This window comes from Poecile atricapillus, chromosome 1 (genome assembly GCF_030490865.1).
Source record: "Poecile atricapillus isolate bPoeAtr1 chromosome 1, bPoeAtr1.hap1, whole genome shotgun sequence".
Classification (NCBI taxonomy): Eukaryota; Metazoa; Chordata; class Aves; order Passeriformes; family Paridae; genus Poecile; species Poecile atricapillus.
Window position 1 is genome coordinate 89410443 of NC_081249.1, and position 23496 is coordinate 89433938.

At 42.4% G+C, this 23496-nt stretch overlaps 1 protein-coding gene across 1 annotated transcript; it reads right to left on the bottom strand.

The window, feature by feature from the left end:
• Nucleotides 1-308: 308 nt before the first annotated feature.
• HAO2 (hydroxyacid oxidase 2) lies at nt 309-12024 on the bottom strand. The gene is made up of 8 exons (XM_058829486.1): nt 11951-12024; nt 10181-10333; nt 9254-9405; nt 8199-8482; nt 7605-7820; nt 5739-5897; nt 3973-4042; nt 309-2271 (listed from the first exon to the last, which is right to left on the bottom strand). The coding sequence occupies exons 2-8, from the start codon at nt 10309-10311 to the stop codon at nt 2216-2218; spliced, it is 1068 nt and encodes a 355-aa protein (XP_058685469.1). The 5' UTR covers nt 10312-10333; nt 11951-12024; the 3' UTR covers nt 309-2215.
• Between the last annotated feature and the right edge of the window lie 11472 nt (nt 12025-23496).

A 23496-nucleotide genomic window follows, 5' to 3' on the forward strand; every position in this document is an offset into this window, starting at 1 on the left:
CTGCCCTGTGCTGGTCTCTGAATAAATACAACTCACAGTGGAGAACAGTTGTAAGACCCATCAGTCACTTCAATCAAGGTATGTAGGAAACCACCTTAAGAGGTCTCAGTGTTTCTGTATCCTCAAACCTGACAAAGAAAATATCTCCCATTTAAGTAATACCAAAATTCTTCCAGTAGGATGGAGAAGGTGATTGTAAACATTTCTGACATTATCTCCAAGATCAAAAAGGCCTTCTTGTAGTAGTCTTTGCTATATTAGACAGCACATGATTTCAGTAATTAACTAGAAACAAACATTTAGTCTCCTTTTTCCTTTAGTTTTTGGAAGAACTTTATTTCTTTAGCTGAAATTGATGAGTGACTCATATATTTAAGGGCTGGAGAAATTTGCATCATATGCCAAAGAAAAATGTTTATATTTAGATCCATTTTGTAGATAAACTACCCTTGTAAATAGACTGATTCTCTGTCCCATCCTCCAGGGATGCTGGGAAGCAGCAGGGTTTGATTAGTCCTTAATCTACATGTTTACGGTCTTTGAGGACAGTTTTTTTGTAAGATGTAACCTTGCTTGAATGTCTATCAGAGATGCAACAAGCAAGTACCTAAGGCAGAACTGGGTGCAGACAGTGGACATGAAACTTTGGTATGCATTGGTTTAGGCCTAATCCAGATGATAGAAAACTTTCAATGTCTTGGAAAAAACCGGGCTTGTTAAATAGACTCCCATCCTGATTGAACCCTGAGACTTCTCACTTTAATTTCACTCACCGAATATCTTTTCTTTTCGCTCAGAAAATGCTTTCTTGCAGCCTGTCACAGAGCTGCACGTGCTGCCTCTGCAGCTCCATGTAGTCGGACATGGCAGCAGCAGGGTACAGATCTCACGTGCAGCTCTTATTTTATGATTCTGTGATATACTCTTACAATCCAGATTAAAGACAGTCTCTGTGCCAACCTCTTCTCACAGCAGTGTCAGAGAGGTTTCTCTGGACCTTACTCAGGCAAGCTCTGAATATCTCTAAAAATGGAGGTTTCACAAACCCTGTGTTGCAGCGTCTGACTGCCCTCGAGGTGATGTTTTCTTCCACTGATTTCTGCTTGGAATTCTCCTCATTGCAACTTGTGCCCATTGCCTTTCACCCTTTTACTGCACACATCCAAGAAGTTGTCCTGGATCTTCTCCAGATGAGTAGTAAAAGGCAGTGATGTGATCTCCCCTCCCCCTGCCTTCAGCCTTTGTGGGACTGAGCATTCCCAGTTGTCTCATTCTCTTCTTGTACATCCTTGAAATCCATCAATGTGTGCGATGTGGTGCAATTCCCAAGTCTTATCTGCTGGCTGTCAGTCTGCCCACAAGGTTCATTGTCCCTGGAACAGAGAGGCAGGCCTCCATGTGAAGGCCTCTGGAAGATCACTGCAGACACTGTTATCTGTGAGAGAAATTAAAGTCTGCACAGAGTGAGCTAACAGGGTTAGCTTCGTCCTCCTGCCTCCTTTGGGCCGATTTAAAGTAGGCTTTTTGCAAGAGGTCACCTTTAGGTAGCATGGCTCCCCCTGCCCATGCCAGGGAAATGGGTATCAGGATATCTGCCAGCTCCAAGGTGGGGTGAGGCAGGGGGTTTGCACCACTGAGAGCTGGCTCTGCCCCACAAGTGGTGCTCTGCTCCACTCCTGCACTGCTTGGCATTTAGGAGCAGTGGGTGAGAACTGCCCCTGCCTTCAAAGGGTAGCTGGGGAGCCTGGTAGCTGATTCATCCTGTTTCTATGCCTGCTATGAATACACCCAGGAGAAGGCAGATCTGTGGAAGATAGCAGCCACAACACTCACTGTCCCAGAGCAGGAGAGGTGTGCGGATTGGGCTGCAGTGAGACTTGGCAGGACAAGTGGAAAAAGCAAGGCACAGGATTTTCCATGTCTGGCTGTCCAATGTAGCGGAACTTTGGAGGAAGACCCAACATAGGTAATGCAGTGGAACAGCCAATTTACAGCAAATGTATTTAGGCAAGTAACAATTACACAAACTGCTAAGGAATTCATTGGTCTCAGTAAAAGCAGAGCGCAGCCTCTGCTAACACAGAACCTTTCCTAATCTCTTCAGAAGTTTCCAGAAGGCTTTATCAGATACTTATTGCACCTCCTTTTTCATCTTCACTCTGGTTGGAACCTTAGCTTCAACTGTCTCTGTTTGGTGGGCAGGGCAGGAGGCTGATCACAGCTTTGAGAACTGAACCAGGTGTTGGCCAATCTCTGAGACACTGGCACAGCCTGCAATAAATGAAACATTGGTGAGAGAGAAAGGATGAATGATGTGGATGAAGCTTGGAAGCCCCCCTGCTCTGAATCACAGTCTTGTACAAGCCAGGTTGGGAAAGATTGGTACTTCAATCTCTCCACTCCTCAGTGGCATCTTCAGCCTCGAGGTTCAGCCCCCCACAAAAAAAGTTAGAGCCATGAAAAAAACTATTTTTATATCAAGCTGAGCAGTGTGCACTCTGATCCAGTCAAGTCAGCAGAAAAACACAGAGAAAAGACAAGGGTTGCTGTGTGCCAAATGGCCAGAGGTGAAGATTTGCATTGCCATTTCATTTGGCCAAGTATGGGTTGTGCTGGTTGACAGCTGGCTGAACACGAGCCAGTTCTGTGCCCAGGTGTGATTCAGGCATCCTGGCCCGTGCCAGAATTGGTGTGGAGAGCAGGACCAGGCCAGTGATTGTCCCCTGTACTGGGCACTGCTGAGGATGCACCTTGAATCCTCTGTTCAGGTGAGGTTTACATTGGATATAAGGAAGAATTTCTTCACAGAAATTGTTAGCAAGCACTGGAATAGGCTGCCAAGGAAGTGATTGAGCCACCAGCTCTGGATGTGTTTAAAAGACACATAGATATGGCACTAAAGGACATGGTTTCATGGCAGAATTGGAAGTGCAGGATTAACAGCTGGACTTGATGATCCTAAAGGTCTTTTCCAACCTAAAAGATTATATGATTCAATGAATTGCACAGCCTCAGCAAAAGGATCCCACTCTTGCTGAATCCTGTGCCCTTTTGCATGAAGAGAACTATGAAAGTCTGCTGGGGAAAAACCCCAGGAATCTTTACTTGTTGAAAAAGTAACCCATAAAACCACCCAATGGCCAGTGGGATTTCAGCTCCAGTCTCCCAGTCAGTGTTGCTATCCACTTGAGGTCTACATGTCATAATATATAGAATATTTTGCATCTTTCTGGAAGGAGTCCACAAGGATCACCAAGTCCAGCTCCTGGCCCTGCACAGGACACCCCAAAGATCACACCATGTTCCTGAGAGCATTGTCCAAATGCTTCTGGAACTCTGTCAGGCTTTGACCTCTGCCCTGGGGAGCCTGTTCCAGCGCCCACAGCCTTCTTTTTCAAGAGTAAAACTGGAGCTTGCACTGGGCTCTGCAAATTTGCTGTTTGGTGAGGGGTTCAAACAGGGCAGCTACAGCTTGAGCAGGAGTGAGAAACTCAGAGTGAGAGCAAAAGCTGGAAGAAGACAGAAAGGCTTTTAAAATGTGTAATCACCTACAGACTATTCTCTAACACACAGAGAAAAATTCTGCATACGTTCTTAATGAACTCTTCATGCAGAAAAAAAAAAAAATTAGTTGCATTTTACCTTGATAAATACTAATTAAATACAGAATACATATGCTGCCAGTCCCAGGAGAACAGAAATTCCAAGTTTTGCTTGGCTGTACTTAGCAGTTTTGCATGTCTTTACTTGGGTCACAAAGCTGCTCTAACCTACTCCCTCCATAAAATCTTCATTGCTGTGACACCTGGAATGCCAAGTTGTTTCACAGGAAGCAGAGAATCTCAAGTATAGCAACTGGAACTATCACAGCTCCTGTGGATTCTCTTTTTGTGACTCATCCATCACACTCCTGATTGTATAGGGCTTGCATGCAGAAACATCTGTAACACCCATTACAGTCAAAATCCTTACCAGCTAAGGCCATAGACAAGCGAAACTCATCCTGCAGAATTCTCAAGACATCCTGAAGACCTTCTTCACCCTGCACCAACAGAGAAAGCAGTCAGGGGAAGAGGAGTGCTGGCACAGAGCAGTACTGCAGGATGCCTGCACCCTGACATCTGGGATAGTCCCTTAAATCCATGCCAATTCCAGTCTCTCATGGAGATGAATGATTAAAATGATATGATGGATGTGCTCAGTTCATCTCAGATTAATTTAGATGCTTTTCCTTTTGGGATACAACTGAACAGGGAAAGAAAACAAAGCTGTTTTTCACTTCTGACATTTTGTAGACAGTTCTTTTTTTTTAGCTTTCAGTTTTCCCCCACCAATGGGCTTGCTATTTAAAATGTCAAGCCTTACAATGCTGACAGGTTTTAATGAAGTAATGAGAGCTTTACATATGTTATCACTCCAGAAACTGTAGTTTACTCAAATACTGGACTGAATCTTTAAAAACAATAGACTATGTGTTTTAATCTGTGTGACACCAAGAAGCTCAAAAGCCAATATAATGTATAGAAGATTTTGATCTTCTATTTTGATCTTTTGATCCGGTATAAAATACTGGAGGATTATTTTTTTTCTTTCTATTTAGTTTTCTTTTTATGTCTTGCAATAATGAATGCTTTGGGTGCAGACAATATTAGCACTTGTTTATGTCCTTCCTCTGTTGTATACTTTGGTAATGCCACTGAGGTACATCTTTAGGAATACTCTATGGAATATAATACCAAAGCACAATTAAACCCTCCAAAAGCCCATCTCCTTTCTGTTTCCATTGTGGAAAAAGTGCAGGCAACTTGTAGGAGCACCTTTTTCATCTTAAGCCCTTTTTTGATGTTTACTGGCGAAAGAAGCAGTACTGCCAATTTTTACAGGTTTTTTCAGGAGATTCAGGTGATTTCTTTCTCAAAGCCTTGCTAATGAAACCCACAGCAATCACACCACTGGACAAGAGTGCCATTTAAGAGAAAGTAAATGTGTCTAGACCATTAAAAAAAAGTATCTTTTCTTCTAGAGAAAAGTTTTTAAATATTCCATCCAGAATGTAAAAAGCAAAAAGAAAAAAAAAAAATTATCAAGAAACCCCAACTGGTATAATTATATTTTAATTTTAGTTATCTTAAGTTTATCTCCTGCATCAGAGGTTTAATTCATGACTCTGGATCATAGAAATATGCCCAGGGTTGAGAAGCAGCAAAGCTGGAACTGAAATAGCAGTGGAAAGCCCAGGCACCTCCAGGACACAGTTTTGCTCAGCCTTGTCAAAATGTTTCAGCCATCTGTGGGATGGAGTTCTGTATTTATATCTGAAGAATTCATAGCACTGCTGTGAGTCTGTTCTACCAAAACCATATATTGTTCCCAAGTATTTGCTGAAAGAAAATTAAATTGTCAGACTCATCTTTCTGGCAAATAAGCCTAGCTCCAATTTTCAAAAGCACTGATGATCCTGAGTCCTAAAGTATTTTAGCACCAAACTGCAACAACAAGAAATCAGATCCCAGGAAACAATGCTATCACCTTCAAAATCCCAGGAAATTGTGAAATTCAGTGGTTTTTTAAATCAGAGGAAACGTCGGGGTTTCATTCAATTTGGGGTTATTCCACTTCAAATTCAGCAAAATAAAATTTAAAAATATGTCTCCACCAGTGAAAACTCTGTGACTTCAGTTGCAGGACTTCTGGAGAGTGTGAGAAGCAGGCATATGAACTCAGAGCTCCTTACTCACCTTGTAAGCCAGGCCCCATAAAGCTGGCCTTCCAATAAAGACACATTTTGCTCCCAGTGCCAGCGCTTTTAACACGTCGCTTCCTTTTCGTATTCCACCATCTACGTAAACTTCAACTCTGCCTCGGACTGCCTCCACAACCTCAACCAAAGCATCAATCTGAAAAAAAGAAGCCAGTCTCACCTTGAGGACAGCTTTTGGTTCTGAGACAAGGCTATATTCCAAAGAGACAGGCAGGGATGCAGTGCTTTAGTAGGATACCTTCTCAAAATGAAACGTGACGATGCATCACAAATAGCTCAGTGCCAGGAACTGCAGAATAACGTGCAGCTGCCTGTTCTGCTTTCCAGATACTTACTGCCATTTTCCAGAGCTTTGCTTATACTGGTATTCTTTGATATCACTTTTCATTAGTGAAAAAGTAACATTTTCACTAGATTTATGGAAGTTTATAAATACAAATTTCAATGGGAATTGAATTGTCATCAATATTTTACTTTAATTTGAGACAATGATGAATAATACATGTTTGCAAAAAGGCTGATATCAAACTTCTACTGCTCCTGCTACCTAACCTCACATTTCAGCTTAATCCTGGTGACCATTTGTTGAGTGCCTCCCTCTAAAGCATCTTCAAAGGGTTTCATTTGCTATGTGGTACAGTCAATCATTTCCTCCACGTTAGGTCTACTGATTCCCTAAGGTCTTTTCTGTAGAGTTTAGCATGGAGTAGAGCCTTGGATGTCATTGCAGGGCAGCACCACACAGAGATGCTGGCTCTGGCCCCTAAGGCAGTACAACCAGGGGCAGGACATTGCACTGGACATCATTAACTCTCCTTCAGAGCAAATCAAAAAAGGCTCTTTCCTGCAGTGTCTTATACCTTTTTGCCTTCTTTTAATTTTTTTTTTTCCCTGAATTTCAAACTGAAAACTTTCAGGCTGAAATTTTCTAGGACTAGCTCAGCAAGAGCCAGGCTTGGCACCAGAAGAATTGCAGAGCCCAACTATGTACCTACTGCCTTGTCTGTGTATGTAAAACAACTTCTAAGGTAGAAGAACAGTTTAATGTGGATGCCATTTCTGTAATTACGCCTTTAGCATTGAGTTTATTAATTTTTTTTTATTCATTATTGTCAGCCTTGATGTACAATAGAAGAGAATTCCCTGGTACCTATTTATATTTAACAAAAGAAAACCAAGAAAAGAAAGTTCATAAGATCTTGTGCAATGCAGAACCGTAAAATAAGAGCAATTGGAAAAACTGACGGAAGCCAAATTAAGCCAGTGAAATACACACATGTCCAAACAATGCATGATTTCTTTTTACAAATGAAAAAGCAGGGGAATTTTTCTCCAGATAAGTTATCCTTTTTCTGGCTCATGTAAGTCAATAAATTCCCGTTTAGACTTGAGCCTGTAAATACGCAAGCAGACCTCTCACTAAAGCTAGCTGCATTGTTTTGCATGTTTTGACAGATGTGAACAATGAGAATACATTATGCTGTCATTTGTACAATTTTGGTTCCAGAGCTTTGTTTTCTTTTTGCTGCAGTGCGCAAAGAGTTTGAGTGTGCTGCACCAGCTGATAGAGACACGGGCAGGAACTCTTCCTGACTTAGGCCAGTAGCTTATCTGCACTTATGTGGCTTCTGTGGTACTTCCAGAACCCTCCCAAGAAGCTGAGCAAACACTTCAGTGGGTAGCCCCCATGCCAAGGCATGGAGCTCACCAGTTCTGCACACATCCATGGCCACTGGGCAAACTCAGGTACGCCAGAAGTGTACACACAAACCTGGGCATAGAGATACCCAGGTTATCAAACCTGTAAACAGGGAAAATGTGGGACATCCATTTTCTCACTTACAGTGGCAGGTCCTTCATCCAGTTGCCTTCCACCATGATTGGACACAATAATTCCCTGAACTCCATGTCTCACTGCCAGCTCTGCATCTTCTCTTGTCAAGATGCCTTTGATGATGATGGGCAGGCGTGTCAGGCTCTGCAGCCAGTAGATGTCATTCCAGGTGACCGAAGGATCCAAGCTGTTGGGTGGCAGTCCGTACTCAGACCGGTCATCTCCCTACAGCCAGAATGAAACAACAAAAGGAAAACTCATCCAAGCTGCAACAATGCACAGGTCCCTTGGTGTCTTTCCTCGCCCTAGAACAGATTGATCAAACTTACCGACAGACACGTTCATCAGCTCCAGAAATGTCACAAGTCTCTGGAGGAGAATAATTACAATGGGGGTGGAGATCAGTGTCTCTAGGGCAGCTGGATGGGGATTTTGAAGACAGAACCCAGCCTGGCAGGAGGTCAAGCCAGGATGCTGCAGAACCAGCAAGGGAGAAGATACGCCCCGGCAGAGCAAATGCCAAGGCAGCAGTTACACAGTGGTTTTTGTCTCATGTGGTACATGCCAGCGCAGGGAATGAAAGGACGGGCTCATTTTACAAACCTCAAAGGCTCGTTCCAAGTTCTTCACTTTCATGTGGGGAGGAAGGCGGAAACCATTGCGGACATCGTCGCGTCTCTTGCCTGTGTAGGGCAGATCCGCGGTGAGGACGAGGCCCTGGAAGCCCAAGGCCTCCGCCCGTCGGACCAGCTGCTGGGAAGCTGCCCTGTTGCGGTGGATGTAGAGCTGGAACCAGCGGAGCCCACCGGGCGCGGCCGCAGAGATCTCCTCCAGCGTGCAGGTGGAGTAGGTGCTGGCAATGTAGCAGGTGTTCATTGCCCTGGCCGCTTGGGAGGCATTGGAAAGGAATCAGAAACAAAGGCATTTGAAGGGTCTTGCCAGATGTCAGATACAAAACCATGCACTGTTTGCAGAGACCACCCCAATCCCCGATTTCAAGAGTATCCTACAAAACACAGGGCAGCTACGCCCCGGGATTAACAATGACTGTATTTACCATGCAGTCTTGTGCATGGTTAAGAAAGCATAAAAAGAAGAGGTAATTAACTGATCTGTGCTTTCATTTTGCAGCTATGTGTTTAGAAAAAGCACGAATTTTATCTTTATGACTGAGTCCTCTCACGAATGTACTGTTAAATATACTCAGTGTACACAGAAGAAAAAACATTTCTAGGGGTCAGGTCTCCAAACTCACCATGGGATTTGTGAAAAGGGGATATCTTTTTCTCCAAGGGAGACATTTCTTAACCAGTAACAAGGAATTCACAGTCTGAGTCCCATCCACCACTTTTACAACCCATCTAGAGCCCCCAGTGCTGAAAACATTATGGCGTTTTTAGTGTGAGTCAGAAATGTGTTCACTGCCCTAGTCTTCAGTTTGCAGCAGACTCCATGGGGCTGATTTTGTAAGGTTGTAGCTGGAGAAGAAGAGCAGCATCTATACAGTTTCCTATGCAGGGTGTCAGAAAGGGGGAATGGAGTTTATGCCCTCAAGCCAACAAAAATTTTTCTCAGTCACACTTCAGGTCATCTTAACAGCTTCTTGAGGCTTTTCTACAACCCCCTTTTTGCTACATGGCACCAGAGCAGAAGAGTACCTCTGGCTGTGCTTTTCTCTCCGTCAGGCCATGCTAGCTGGTGGAAGCCTGTAGGGGCAATTCCTACAGGAAAGCTGATTTCAGAACCCAGGATTTTAGTCCTAATGTCCATCACAGATACGTCCCGCAGAACACGTGGCCGGAAACGAATTCTGTAAGGCAAAAAAAACCCTTCAGGACAGTAGATGTTCAGTGAGTTTTCTGAAGTTTCATGGAAGTTCCAAGTTCTTCATTCACCAATTGCAAAGCAGGAATCTGACCCAATGAAGAAAACAGCAAATAATAAAATTATAACAAAAGAAAATATAGCAAAGCCTCTTTGTCCTTTTTGTTTGCTTTTAGAGGTCAATTCAGCCAGCAGTTCAGTCACTTCAAGTTTTCATTAATCCTGCTTTACTGGCCACAGTACATAATCTCTGCATCTCCCACCTCAGATCACCGTGTCTTGTTCTCCCGCTGTCCTCCCCTGGGTTCCTTCTACTTGCAGCCAGGCTGGGTCCTTCCACTCCACCATTTCTGTGTCTGTCCTCCCTGTACAGCGTGCCTGCCCTCAGGCTTTGCAGCACCTTCCCTAAATCCCACCCTACTTGCACATAGGCTTCCTGCTGTTCACCAGGAGCTCCATCTCATTCTATTAGAGCTACTCAGGCCGTCTCCTGTAATGCCACACACACCACAGCACCCTGTACCCTACCCCACCCTAGCACCTGCCTGTACCCTCAGCATCCCTAAAGCCTCATACAACCCATGTCATACTCAGTCTGGTATCAGAGCATACAGCACATGCTGCTCAGGTTTTGCATTTAGCTTGGGGACCCCCTGGAAAGGACAAGGTTTTAGGTGTCCTTGCTTGTCAAGTCCAAACACTTGCATAAAACCAGTTTGAATGATCCCGGTACAACCCCCTTCATTTCCCTCTCACATTACCTTTTATATGCCAGGATGTTCTCATCTCGTGTGGTACAGTCGTCTGCTCCAGCTGCAAAATAATCCCAAGCAATCTTGGGTAAATACTTCTTAGCATAAGCTTCGAAGTCAGAAAGACACACCATAGCCATTGCTGAGAGAGGTGTAGGGAACCTTGAAGAGAAGAATAACATGGAGCAGAAATTAGATCCCTGAACTGTCATTCTCCCTTCCATGGGCTCTAATGTCACTGAATGCAAAACTTGGAGCCATCTGTTTTACAGAAGAGCTGCTGAGAGTTGTCTCGGTCTACCTTGCACATTGGTCTATGAATCCTCTACCCCAGTATGAGGAAAACTTGCAGATGCAGCCATAAGAGTAGTAGGAAGCTTGGATCTCTGTGCCTCTCTTCATTGTGTTTTAAACAGCAGTCTGAAGAGGACATTTAAGATCCTCTGCTATTTCAATTGTGTAATTTGGTCATAAGTTCCATCTTAAGACTGGCTGTGTTATTTGTTCCACTAATTCTGCTCAAGGGTTGTCCCAGAACATCATTTGTTAGATTACCCCTAAGGACAACTCTGTGACTGAACAATTAGCTATGGAGCCCAGTGACAGAATTCAAGATCATGAAATCTGGGAGCAAGTAAATACAGATTCTACATCTAACCTGCTCCAGCATGAACACACTGTAAAACTATGTCCAGACCCTGAGAGCAAGTCTCTGTCAAGGCCAGTGCTGTAGCAAAAACAAAGCATTTTCTACAGATCTTCCTTTCTCTTCTGTAACAAATACCTTCTTGGTGTTTGCATTACATGCTGGAGCACTGATGTATACCATAAAAGGAACACACAGAATTTGGACAAATCATGAGAAAACACTGGAGAAAAACAAATTCCACAATATGAAACGTTTCTGAGAACTAACTCAGCCTTTCAGGGAATGGAAGTGGTGTGACCCAGATGTCTAATCAAACCAACATAAGTGCTGCCCAGAAAATGCCTGCACTTACATACTTTTGAAGTAGCAAGAACTGAAAGCTATGCAAATTGATGTTTTAGCAAACCAAGCCCGTGTGTGTAGAAACATGTACAAAACACAGACAAAGTCAATTTTCTAAATTGTTTGTTGCAATTACTTCTGCAGTCCTGATTAAAATAGGTATGTGGAAACATGAAATTTTAAAACAGCTGTGACTCAGTCTGACTTCTCTAAAAACGTGTACAGGAAGAAGTAAATATCCTAATTTTCAGGATTAACCTCCCACGGCAGATTAGAAAGGGTCGCAAGCTTCTCCAAAATCAGCCCCATGTGTCCCATGTTGGTCACTTTTGGCACAGATAAACATGCAGGTTATGTACACAGAAACAACCTGTCAAACTGCTTCTCACTGACTGAAGTACCTGTGCTTGCATTTGAAAATTAGGACTCACAATTCTCTGCTAGTAAAGAGCCCAAGATGAGGAACTCATTGGAAGAGGAAGAGGAAATGCAGCTGATTTCTTCTGTATTGTCCTGTCTGCTCCTACAGGCATTAGGTAGCAGGGGGTGCAAGTATCCCACGCCTGCTTTCTTTGACTTCAAGAATTGTGCTGATAGCACAAGTCTTCATATATACACTGACATTCTTTAAGCCATCTATCACAACTTCTGCTTTTCTAACTTTTAGAAAGGTCAGAATTATCAAGCACAATAAGATAAACCAAATCTTCTTGCGTCAGAATAAAGAGGAATTTTAAACAATCCAGATCTAGTCCTGTCTTCCAATTCAGACCTCAGTTTAGACTTACTTTGGGTTTCAGGAAAGCTGCAGGGGGTGAGAGCTTCTCCTTCAAGTATGCCTGCAAACAGGATTTTGAGGAAGTCTTTTCACTGAGTAGTTTCTGCTTCTTCTGCAGTCAATAAGCAACCACCAGAGATTAAAGCTCAATCCTGTGGTAAACTTTGTACTGTTTGTATAACACTAACTTTGTTTTGCTGTCAGGAGATTAAAAATCCCTTCTAAAACCATGCATCACCTCGTCAGTGTTGTGATTGCTAGGGACAGAGCCCTGTAGCTGAGCTCTTTGGCAGTGGCTGATGGCTGTGTATTCAGTAAGGCAAGCAACAGTATGTCAGGGGTTTTAATAAATCTCTGCCTCATCCTCCCAAAATGATGATTGACAGACAGTGTGAGTAGTTACAACTCCCAGCTACAAAGCCTGGACTTTTTACTAGCACCTGGGAGATGTGTTTTGCGTCCTGCAGTGTATAAACAACTAAAACACCCTTTGTCTTCTGCCATTTTAAATGGCCTGTAAGGACTCTCATCAGGATTGAGGTACTAATAAATTTATGATATTGATTTAAATTTGCAAGATATTAAAAATAAGCACTGGACAGTTTTATTTGGCTTTTGGCTTTTTTTAGCCATTAGGGTTCATGCTTTCAACATTTCCATGCACGTATGAGAGCCTGAAGTTTTGATTATTGCTAACTGAGAAATGAGATATTACAGTAGCAGGTGAAGAGGACGAGGCAGAAACTTGTTGAAACTTCCCCAGAGTATTGTTAACCTCCCAGCTCAAGCAGCCCAGGTGGGGCAGTGAATGAACGACTGCACTGGGAAAAAGCTGGAGTCTAAATAGAGCTGCAGCCTCATGACCTAGCATTGAACTGACTGGTCTGGTCCAGGAGTGCAGACCTGACATTTGTGACAGCAGAAATTGTAGGTCAGTGATGCCATCTGTGTAGCTGTAGTGATCACCTATTCTTTCTCTTAGATGCATTCACAAGACCCTGACCAAATTCAACCAGACATGGCCATCTCTACTACTGTCTTTTGAAACTTCTTTAAATTCAGCCTTCAGAGCTCATTACCTGCTGACAGCACTGTGGAACTGGCTTCTGGCACGGATAGCTGTGGATTCAGGTGTCATGAAGTAAACAAGGTGTGCACAATCAGCTCGAGTGCCCACAGGCCCCTTGGTTTGCTTCCCTGGCCAGGACGAGCCGTGCGGCAGACGGCCTTTGGGTCACTTCAGAGGAGAAGAGCAAAGTGCTCTCTCTGTGTGCTCACAGCCCAGTGCATCCCTGGGAAGGCAAGGAAAATCCTGCCCTCGTTCTTCCTCCACTAGATGTCAGGTTTGGGTCATATATATCAATCTATGTTGGTAAAAGCAATAAAAAGAGCCCAGTATTTGCTGGCCTTCAAGGCACTATGGCCTTAAAACCACTAGGATCACATCACCAGAGGTCTGCTAATATGTTTGGAAATCTTCACTCCCTGTGCTTTATTTTTAACATTTTCTGGTGCACAGCACAGCAATAAATGTAGTTACATCTGGTCTGGGCTGATCTTTGTTTCAGCCTACAAGCTGTCTGCAGGGTCCTCTGTCATATTTCTCATTATGCTGATCTCAGTACTTCCCTACTTTAGGGATGCACATTGTAGCCAATTCAACAAACCATAAAGTTTATGCTTTCATGATTATCATAATTTTACATGAATTAAAAATAGTCTGTGACTACTGTATTTTGGATCAGGAGAGGAGAAAAATCTCTGTGTTTATGCTGTGGCTTTTAAGAGGCTGTACTTTGCATCTAGATGCATTTTCTTCTTTCAGAAATGGACTCAATTCAAAGTAGCAGTGACTAAATACAAAAGTGGTATTTTCTCTGACAGCAGTAAACCTCCTGATTCAGTTGTGAAGCTGTAATCTGAGGAAATCAAAATTTGCCACGAGATATCTTTTATTATAACCCCTGTATATACTTGAAAAAAGTGGACAAGTTTTTAAATCCTGAAGCCTTTTCATTGGAGTACAGTAAAAACCTTAAAAAGACACTCTAAAAACTTTGCTGGAAACCTATCTGTCTTCTTTTGAAAACTAAAGAAAGTAGCGTAGGAAATAGTTACATATCTGGTCCACCCTTGCAGGTGGAATGTCAAGCAGCCAGCAGCCAAAGCTTGATTTTTGCACAGATCTGTGCTGGGTTCTTGCAGTTGCTTACTTTTCAATGCTAAAATAGTCAAAGACTTGTGAGCCCAAACACAAAGATCCTCTGTAAATCTGTGCTTCAGTTCCTATTACAGTCACAATGCTCCTTCCTCCAGTTGGTTGTATTTGTTTGCTTTGCACAGATGGCAAATCACCGTGGGTCAAGCTGCCATCTCTCTCCCTGATGCATCCACTAGTGCTCAGTTAAGTCTGGGACTTTAAAACACTTTGGTGAAGAATCTGGTGAACTCCAAGCAAGGTAAATAATTTAGATCACTTAACAGTTTGCATACAGTCACCACTGCTTCTCCTTATCAGATGTCTTTCTTGGGCATATGCCTCACGTTCAGAAGGAAAATGTTTTCTCCTTGCATGCCAGTCATGCAAGAAAATTTTTCCCAAATTGAATACTTAAATATCCATCCCTCTGTTACAGGTGGAGAGGGCAACAAATCTTATATTTAATGTTGCCTAACAGTTTTGATTATAAGATCTGGTTTTCGGTTGCTTCTAACTTCTTCATATTTTAATCATCCTAGGCTGAAATTTTCCATCCTTGCACTCTGTGTTGGGCTGAATTTTATTTTGGGAACATTTCACTGAAAGTTGGTCAGCAACTTCCAAGAATGAGGTTAGTGAAAAATATGGTTGGCCCATGCTGAAAATATCTTACAGTGGTTTCACTGCAGTTCAGTGCTTCATGCAGGGGCTCGAAATTAGCGGGGGTTGATCCCTGGAGACATCAGCCTGTACTTGGTGGCCATATGAAAATCCTGTCAGATCTGACCTAGCTGTAAATCACTGCTTTCCACTTGCACATGGTCTGCAGAGCTTGTCTGAAATCCAGATGTTATCTTTGCTGAAGACTTGCCTGGTGCAGAGCATGCTTCTGCCACAGGAGCTCAGCCCCAAATATGAGCAGAGGGCAGAGAGCTGGCTGTGCCCCCCTCTCCCTCACCTTGTGCCACCCAGAGTTGGATACAGCCTTAAACAGCACTGAAGGGGAGGAGAAGGAGAAAAATAATGGCTCAAAAATGGACCTACAGGGCAGCATCCAGGAACACACAGGGAGGGACATGCAGAGGCAACAAGGTCAGAGACAGAGCAGGTGGGAGCAAAGCACGCAGAGATGTCCTGGGATGGCAGGGTTTTAGAGGGGTAGAAGGATCAAGAGAAGGGGATAAATTTGGGAAAGAGGCAGAAAGGGACAGCCTGTGACACGTTTTTCTAGTGTTCTAGGAGACTACCAAGCATTTGGCTGTTTTTTCTGCAAAAAACTCTGCCTCCAAAAACCAGAAGAGAACTTGATTTGTGCTCAGCATTCTTCAGAATTTGTTGTGGTATCCTTTCTTTCATCTCATCCTTACAATTTATTTTTTCATTCCTCCTTTCCCTCCCCTCCAGAAAAACCCAGAAGAATTCAGGAGCATGCTTCTGTGTCCTGCCGTGGAAGTCTGTTCCATTGTATTTCTTCAGATGAGGAAGATCCAAAGTGCTTTGTGTCATTGAAGAGAGATAATGCATTATTCCCCTGATTACCTCTCTTCATAAAAGACCTGGAGCTGTAAACTCTGACACCAGCAATGCTTGGATAAGTCCAATAGGCTGTGAGGAAAGATCACATCAGTGTTTGATGTAGAAGGCCCAGTTGGGTCATGTGCAGGTAGCAGGGAGGGTATGAGCAAGCAGAGTCACAGGCTGAGCACACCATAACAAAACATCAAAAAATGGATTTCAGAGAGCAGATGCAGAGCCATTGAACTATTGCTGGGAAATGCTGAAGGAGGGAGGGCAGTGACTGCATATTCTCAGTACAAAATCATACAGCACCCCTCAGGTACATATCTAAGACTACTGTCAGGCAAAGAACTCCACATAAAAGTACAACTTATAGCAATTATGAAAAATAAGGGCAAAGTGTGAGATGAGCAAGAACATGTAGAGGAAGGTCTACAGAAGCTGTTTCCCAGAAAACCCTTTGGTTCTCACCAGCTGCTGCCAAAGCTGTCTCTGAAGACATTGAGCTCACACAGGGTGGAGCAGCAGAGGCGCTCAGATGTGACTCAGCTTGGGATTTTCCCCTTGATTTCAATGGACAGCTGTCCCTCCTGAAGCCAGGGAGTCAGAGGCAGCTGGATATGACATTAATCATGGTATACCCTTATGTAGGTCTAGCTAAATTATTTTGGCCTGCTGGGCCAGTTAGGCTTTTGTAGCTGTGGCCTTCCTTCTTCACCTTGTTTTTAAAGCACCGTGGTGCTGGCAGTGAAAGTAGTAGCTCGTTCAAGTCCACAGAGGACAGTAAAAACAGGAACAAGAGGGACCTGCCCCTATCTGCATCGAAGAGCGCTCTGCTCTTGATGTCCCACTTCCATTTTATCAGCTGGAAAATGTCTGGTAGCTTCTACTTGCAGTGGGAGTGGTCCCTCTATTCAATTTGGGAATCAGTGAGGACTAAGTCTTCATCAGCCACTGGATAACATTCACAGAAGAATAGAAAAGTAGGCTGGAGAAGAGAAGCCATCTAGTCCACTCCTGTTCCTGAATTCAGAATTAGCTACTCTCTCTCCACTCATGGAGATGCCACTTCCTCCAGAGAAAACCAGTTTCATTGATTGACTATACAAGGAAAATTTACAGATGCTTCATCTGGCTCTCCCTTCCTGTAATTTCGGTTATTTTCCATCCATAATGGGCACAAAAAGATTCAGTCGCTTTCTCTTTATGTCTATTTTAAAAATATTTAAAGTTCAGCAATGGGCCACCCCTCTATTGTCTCTTTTCTAAACCAAGTTACGCAAATTCCTCTGGCTTTTCATCATATGCCATGTTTTCTAGACTTCTGGTCATTCCCAGTTCTGTCCTCTGACTCTCCAGCTGTTCAACATCCTCCCTTAATTAAAGCACCAGGAACTGGACATGATCTTCCAGCTGAGTCCTCTCCTGGCCCTCTGTCCTAGTTTAGGGCAAATTAGGGAGGAAAACTCCCCATATGGAACAAAGGAGGCAGATTTTGCCAATACTACTGTTTATTCAGCTGTGATGATAGTATTTTTGTGTTCATTACTCAGCAGTATGTTCCTTACTTATTTCTTCAGATGTGTCATTCCATCCTGAGATGAAGCAAGGAAACAAACAGTTTTGTTCATCTCTTCCAAACAATGAAGTAGTCTCATCTCTTCTTCAACTCAGATAAGAGTCAGGGTAAGGGCAATAGAAGTCTCAAATCTCAGAGATCAACCACCTAGCAAAGAACTCTCATTTTTTGCTAAAAACGTTGAGAGGTGACAGAAGACATAAAAAGACTCCGTCCCAAATACATGACAGAGACACCCTAATACATCCAGGAAGTCACCTCAGAGAAAAAGAGAGAGAAAACTGATATGGTGTAAAGGAGGCCTTTGAGCAACAGTGCCAAGAACAATCTCTATTGTGAAAGATCCAACTCAGCCTTGAGATTTCGTGGTGGTGGAAGGGCAGAAAATAAAGGAGATTTTCATGAATCTCAGCGTAAATGAGACTGTGGACTCAAAAATACAAATGAGAGGCTGCCTTTACCCTTGAGACTGAACTAGTGCTTAAGGTGAGCCTAGGGCTCTGGAACACCAGAACTGATGCCTTCAGGAAAGCAAACCTCCACTGGTGTATTGCAAGTTGGTTTGTTTATTATTGCTAATGTCTGGACTCCCAGCAGAGCTTTGGTCTCTCTTGAAAGTAGAGAATTTGCTCTCAAGAGGCCACAATTTGGGATCAGAGGCTGCCCCAATCCCCACCAGCCCACTACAGAGGCATTCTTCTGGCTGACACTGACTCTGAGAGTGGGGGAGCGGCTGAGCTGGGCAGTGTGACCCTGTTTGCCCACTGACCTGTGGCAACGATCCACTGAGGGGTTTCTTTGTTTTGCATCAGCTTTGCATGAAGCTTTCAGCTTGGGACACACTGCAACCTCCAGATTCCTGCCTGCAATGCTGCTGTCCAGCTCATGAACAGCTGGTGACTGAAAGCTAAAGGCAGAAGATGTTTTTTTCCTCACAAAACTGCATGCTAGGTTTTAAAGCTTATTTCTCCAGGTCGTCAAGATCATTTAAAGTAATTTCAAACCCTTCAAATATATTCTGTGCTATGCTTTTTCTGTGTTATTTGGTTAATTAAAAAATTAGCAATAAAGATCTCAATCACCAAGTTAAGTCTGAATATCAAGGCCTACTTGATATATATATATATATATTTCAGTCAATATTGCTCTCAACTGCTGAAAACTGTACACAGACAATATTTCCTTAGCTTGCTCCTTAGAAGCTCATATGAGACAATATTCCAAGCCTCTTTAAAGTTAAAATAATCTTTTTGCTGTTCTTCCGTAGCCACAAGACCCATCAAAGGAACATATTAGATTGGTTTGGTATGATTTGTTCTTAATAAATTCACCCTGGTTGCCACTCACCTTGTAGTTGACTTCTGGAGGCTCAACTATTGCTTCCCCTGCCCCCTCATTATTGAAAAAAATGTGAGAGGCAACACATTTATTTCTGTACCTCACAGTTCCTCAAAGATAGCAGCTAATAGTGCTGGCATTGCTTCAGACAATCTTCCCAGTATCCTAGCAGGAATTTCATCAAGTCCAGCTGATTTGAAAACATCCAAAGTCTCTTTCATGATATTGCTTGGTCTTGCAGCAAATTGAAAACATTCTCAGACATTCTTAGCAAAAATGAAGGCCTCAGACAGCAATTTTGAAATTAAAATATACCCCAACAGGCTGGAAAACCCAGGTAGCTGGGGCCAGCTGATAGGTGTGGGAAAGGCCAGGCTCAACATAAATATCTTTATGAGGTAAAAAATGGGAAAGTTCTGAATCCTCAAGAAAATCACAATCCAGAAGATGCAAGTAATCCAGCAGGCAAAGGAAAACAAACATAATGAATTTTATACAAGGTGCCAATAAAAGAAACAAAGTTGTGGTACACTCATTTCTACATAACATTTGAAATCTTGAAAAGGACACAGGGAAGCAGAGTGTTTGATCCAAAATGCAGACACTGATCAACGATACATGTTGGAAACCTGGAGAAAAGGGACACTAAACACAGGATATAAAATACAGAGGTAAACTGTGCAGGAGGTAGAGCATTGCTCCACCTCATTGAAAGCTCATCATCAAAACAAATTTACAATTTCACTGTCTCAAGTTACATGAAGTCTGTACTGGTTGAAATTCGAGGCCTAAAACGGAAGATTATTGTTATGATAGATAATGCTACTGACCCAGATTAGCAAAATGCCTTGAATTCAATACACTGCAAGAAACCAGAGAAGCAGGAAAAACAGTAGCAATGGGAGACTTCGACAGCCCTCCTGTAGATTGACAAATGTCATACCAGCAGATGAAAGAGAGATGACATTTTGGGGCTCTGTCAACAATTATTCCATGGAGCATCTGGTCTGAGCCCACGGGAGCAAAGGCAGTCCTCAGCTCTGTGGCTCTAGCCCTTCTAATGGAAGCTCCACTCTGTGACAGTGACCACAGAGAGCTCAGCTTCACCAGCTCTACTGGAGCACTGCAGGCCAAATACGCCAGTGCCATTGTCCTCCGCTTCAAGAAAAGCTATGCAGGAATGAGGGAGCTTGTTAAAAAGAGTCTAGAAAGGTCAGCAAAGAGAAATCCTAGCAAACAGCATGGAAACTTCTGAAGAACACCAGACTGGAAGCATAACACCGCTGCGTATGACCTATTGAGAAAGGCCGGAGAATGGATTGAAGGAGGCCAGCACATATGAACAGCCAAGTAAGCAAGTTTATTAGCAGTAAAAAGGCAATTTCCAAAAAGATGTCTATTGTATCCAAACCAATAAAATGAAAAGAATAGTGTTGTCAGGCAGATTAAAAGCAAAAATCCTAAAAGAGTTTGAGGAGAACTAGCTAAAGAAATCAAAACTAGTACTTCATCAAAAATGTCTGGAGAAAAGTCTTGCTAGGGGCTCTGCACAGCCAGTTAGTGATTAGGCAAAAATCAAAGACAATTAAGCCATTTTGCAGTGCTTTCCACTAGGAAGAAAAGGGGAAGTTTTAATATGGGGGAAAAAGCAGAAGATAAAGTAATTGTGGATGAGATTTTGTTTCAATTAGACAAAGTGAAATATTACAAGCTGCTGGAGTCAGATGATACCTACCAGAAATCAAGGATGGAAACCCTGAATTAGTATTCACAGCCTTCCATTTGGAGCCTCTTTGGGATCTGAAGACTGAAAGGTGACATTTATGAAGCCAACCTTTAAAACAGGTCCTGGGGGACATCCAGGGAAACACAGTTCTTATGCTTCATAGTACTTTTTAAACCTAGAAATGTGAACAGCACAGCTCCAGAAGACCAGGGCATGCTTGTGTCAGAGGGCAAATTCTGCTATTGACAAATCATTAGCATTCAGTAGAGAATTCATTCTTCACATGTGAAGAAATAGAATATACTTCAAGTGGGTCAAAATCTTTGTGTAAAGAGAAGTCTTCTCTGAGAGCTTTCCTTGGATATCTCTGAAAGGTTCAGCAGCGGATTGTCAAAGACGGCCCTGCAGACAGAATCTGCCTTGATATGTGCCTCACCAAAGCCTGCTAAGTACGCTAAATAGCCAATGTATAAAAAGGAAGTTCATGAAAAAAAAATTAATTGAAATAAAGAAAATAGAGAGCAGCAATAAATATTTTTCAGAACAGATGTCTCCAGAGAAGCTGCAAAAGGCTCTGCGCTGGAGCTAAGAGTATCCTTGACCAAAACAGGAGAACAGTTTTCACATACCTCTTTCTTACACAGAATCCTAGAATTGTTTGGGTTGGAAAGGATCTGTAACAGTTCCTGCAGTAGAATGCTGTGGGAAATGGGTCAAAGACTGTCAATATGGTGTCATTAGTCCTTTGAGTGACCAGTCTAAGGTAGACCACAGCTACCCTCAGGTCAGGAGAAACAAGCCATGCAAGAGTCATCTCTACCTTACCTACCCATTATCAAAGGCCCCCTTGTTATCAGACTCTTCAGAGCTCCTTCTTGGTCTAAGTGTGCAGTAGAAGGTACTGAGATGTCTCCTCTCTAACTAGACTTTCCAACTCCTCTGCTTTGCATTTTTAAATAAATGGAAATATTAATATTCGTTATAAACATAAGCTGCAAATAAATGTTTCAATTCACATATCATTCTTTAAACATTGACAAATATTTTAACAGCTTGCAGCTCTCTAGGCGCAACCACACTTCTTTGTTAAGCTTGCATTAGGATCAGTTCTGCTGTTCAGCCTGTATTTCCTATTCAGTTTTGTCTGACCATGCCAAGGTGTCATCAATATAGTTCTAGTCCTAGGCCCTTTTCTACTTTGCAATCCATCTCCTTCTTCATCCAGATATTCCTGTTTTCTTCATATTTAAATAGTCTTTATGAAAAAAAAAAAAAAAGGCTGTATACTTGCAAACCATTCATAATTATAAGCCCTGAATGAACAGAAATAATTCCTTGGGTTTTGTTTGTTTTCTTGAATGTATTTGCTCCACCGGGCATGAATTTGTCCAGTCTGAGCTCCTCTCCTGCTAGATTATTAAAGAGCTCTTTAGAATGTAGTATCTGCTACAATGAGAAATTTGAATGACTGCAGCATTTCCAGTGAGGTTTTTATTTTTTTATATGCACCATTTATTTCTCATCATTTTATTTTAGGGCAAACGAAAGCTTGGGAAAAAAAAGAAAAGCAATCAGTCTTCTTTAATTAAGGGTTATCATTCCCTCTGGTGAATTTGTGGAGAGAAGGAACAGAATAAATTTCTCTTCATTTCCTCACTGGGAATATTAAATGCAATGCAGCTAATTTGTCTGTGAATTAAATTTCCAGCTCTTTTTCCAGCTCTTTAGTGTTGGTCTTATCTTTTATTTTACTGCAGCAGGGGAAGATTCAGTACTATGCTAACTGAGGTATAGTGGAGGGAATAAGCTTTGTATTCTGCTTGCTTTTTCTGAAATTTCTGTAACAAAGTATTGAATTTCTGTAACAAAGAGAAGTACATGCAGAAAATAATATATGTGGTAGCTTTAGGAATCAATTTCTTATCAGTCTTCTCAGCCTGTTGAAAAAAGAAGTCTCCTTTAGATAGAATACTTACAATGAAGTTGAATCATTATTTTTCAAATGTAGCATTCTTTCACCATTTACACAGATTTCATGAGCGTCATTTCTGCTGGCTCCTATTAACCAGAAGAGTCTTTGGCAGAAGCTTTAAAAGCAGCCCCTTTCAATGCCTTTTCATGGAGGTCCAGAGCCTTGGCAAGGTTTGTGTGAAGGGCAGGTGTCAGTGCCTGTGAAAGGTTCCTCAGGCTGGTCTGAAGGACACCAGAACTTCCTTGCTGTGCCTTGATTCCCTGCAGCACCTCCTGCTCTGCTCCTTCCAGAAGCGAGGACAATCCCATCCTCCAATCAAGTGTGTGTCTCAATGAAAAGGATTATTTCTTGAGAGTAAAAAAACTTACAGAGTAAACAGATTTTAACCTAGCAGAACAACATAGCTGCTTGCAAAGAGAACCCACTGACAGTCCTGTACATTCATCTTCTCTCCCTTGCTCTGTCCCGAGGGCTTTATAAATGTTCAATGGATTTTTCAGCTGTGTTGTTTTCGAAACCTGAAGTTTGGCCATTGCCCTGTTAGTTTGGATGTTGGTGGGAAATGTTGCTTACTTGTTGGCTACTGCATTGCTCTCCTGCTTACTTTTTCTCCAGCAAGGCCAATTCTTTCCCCCAAAAAAGCATTATAATCTCAAGTATAGTAAATCATCTCACTCATAATGTCAACATAAAGTTATTATATCTCATTATTCTTAATTAACTTGCAGTGGTTTCACATTTTTCACCCAGCTCCATGTGGGAGAGAGGAGGATATACAGCTTTTCTCAGAGCAATTTAAGGTCAGGCTGCAAGAATGACCCTGAAGCAAATTTTAGATAAAATCAAGATCTATTTTTATCCTTAATGTCTTATGTTTGTAGTTGTAGTTGAACTACAGTTATTCCCTACAAACTTTCTTAGGGGGCTGGGGAAAGAAAGGACTTTGTGGCTAGGAAAGGCTTGTTCATAATTTCTATACTCTCTTCTACCTCACCTTTAGCACTTCACTTCTCTGGATGTTCTTTCACTTAGGGCTTCTATTTTTATCTATCCTATTTTTATGGAGGGACAATGTCCTGCAGAATATGCTATTTATGGCATCCAAATAATGGTGTAGGACACTTGACAGAATGCTATTGGCAAGTAGTCACCTTCCTGTCAACATGCTAATTTTTTTCTCCTTATCTCTAGGAATTTTGGCACGTCTGTCTGGCCTGGCCTAG

What these genes read in the sequence shown, in the direction of transcription:
- HAO2 (XM_058829486.1), bottom strand. Translation starts at nt 10,311, where the DNA reads ATGGCTATGGTGTGTCTTTCTGACTTCGAAGCTTATGCTAAGAAGTAT. An exon ending in AGAGAAAAGCACAGCCAGAG is followed by an intron (nt 8,483 to 9,253) that starts GTACTCTTCTGC and finishes ATGCCTCCCAAG; the next exon opens with CGGCCAGGGCAATGAACACC. An exon ending in TATGGGGCCTGGCTTACAAG is followed by an intron (nt 4,043 to 5,738) that starts GTGAGTAAGGAG and finishes CTGTTGGTGCAG; the next exon opens with GGTGAAGAAGGTCTTCAGGA.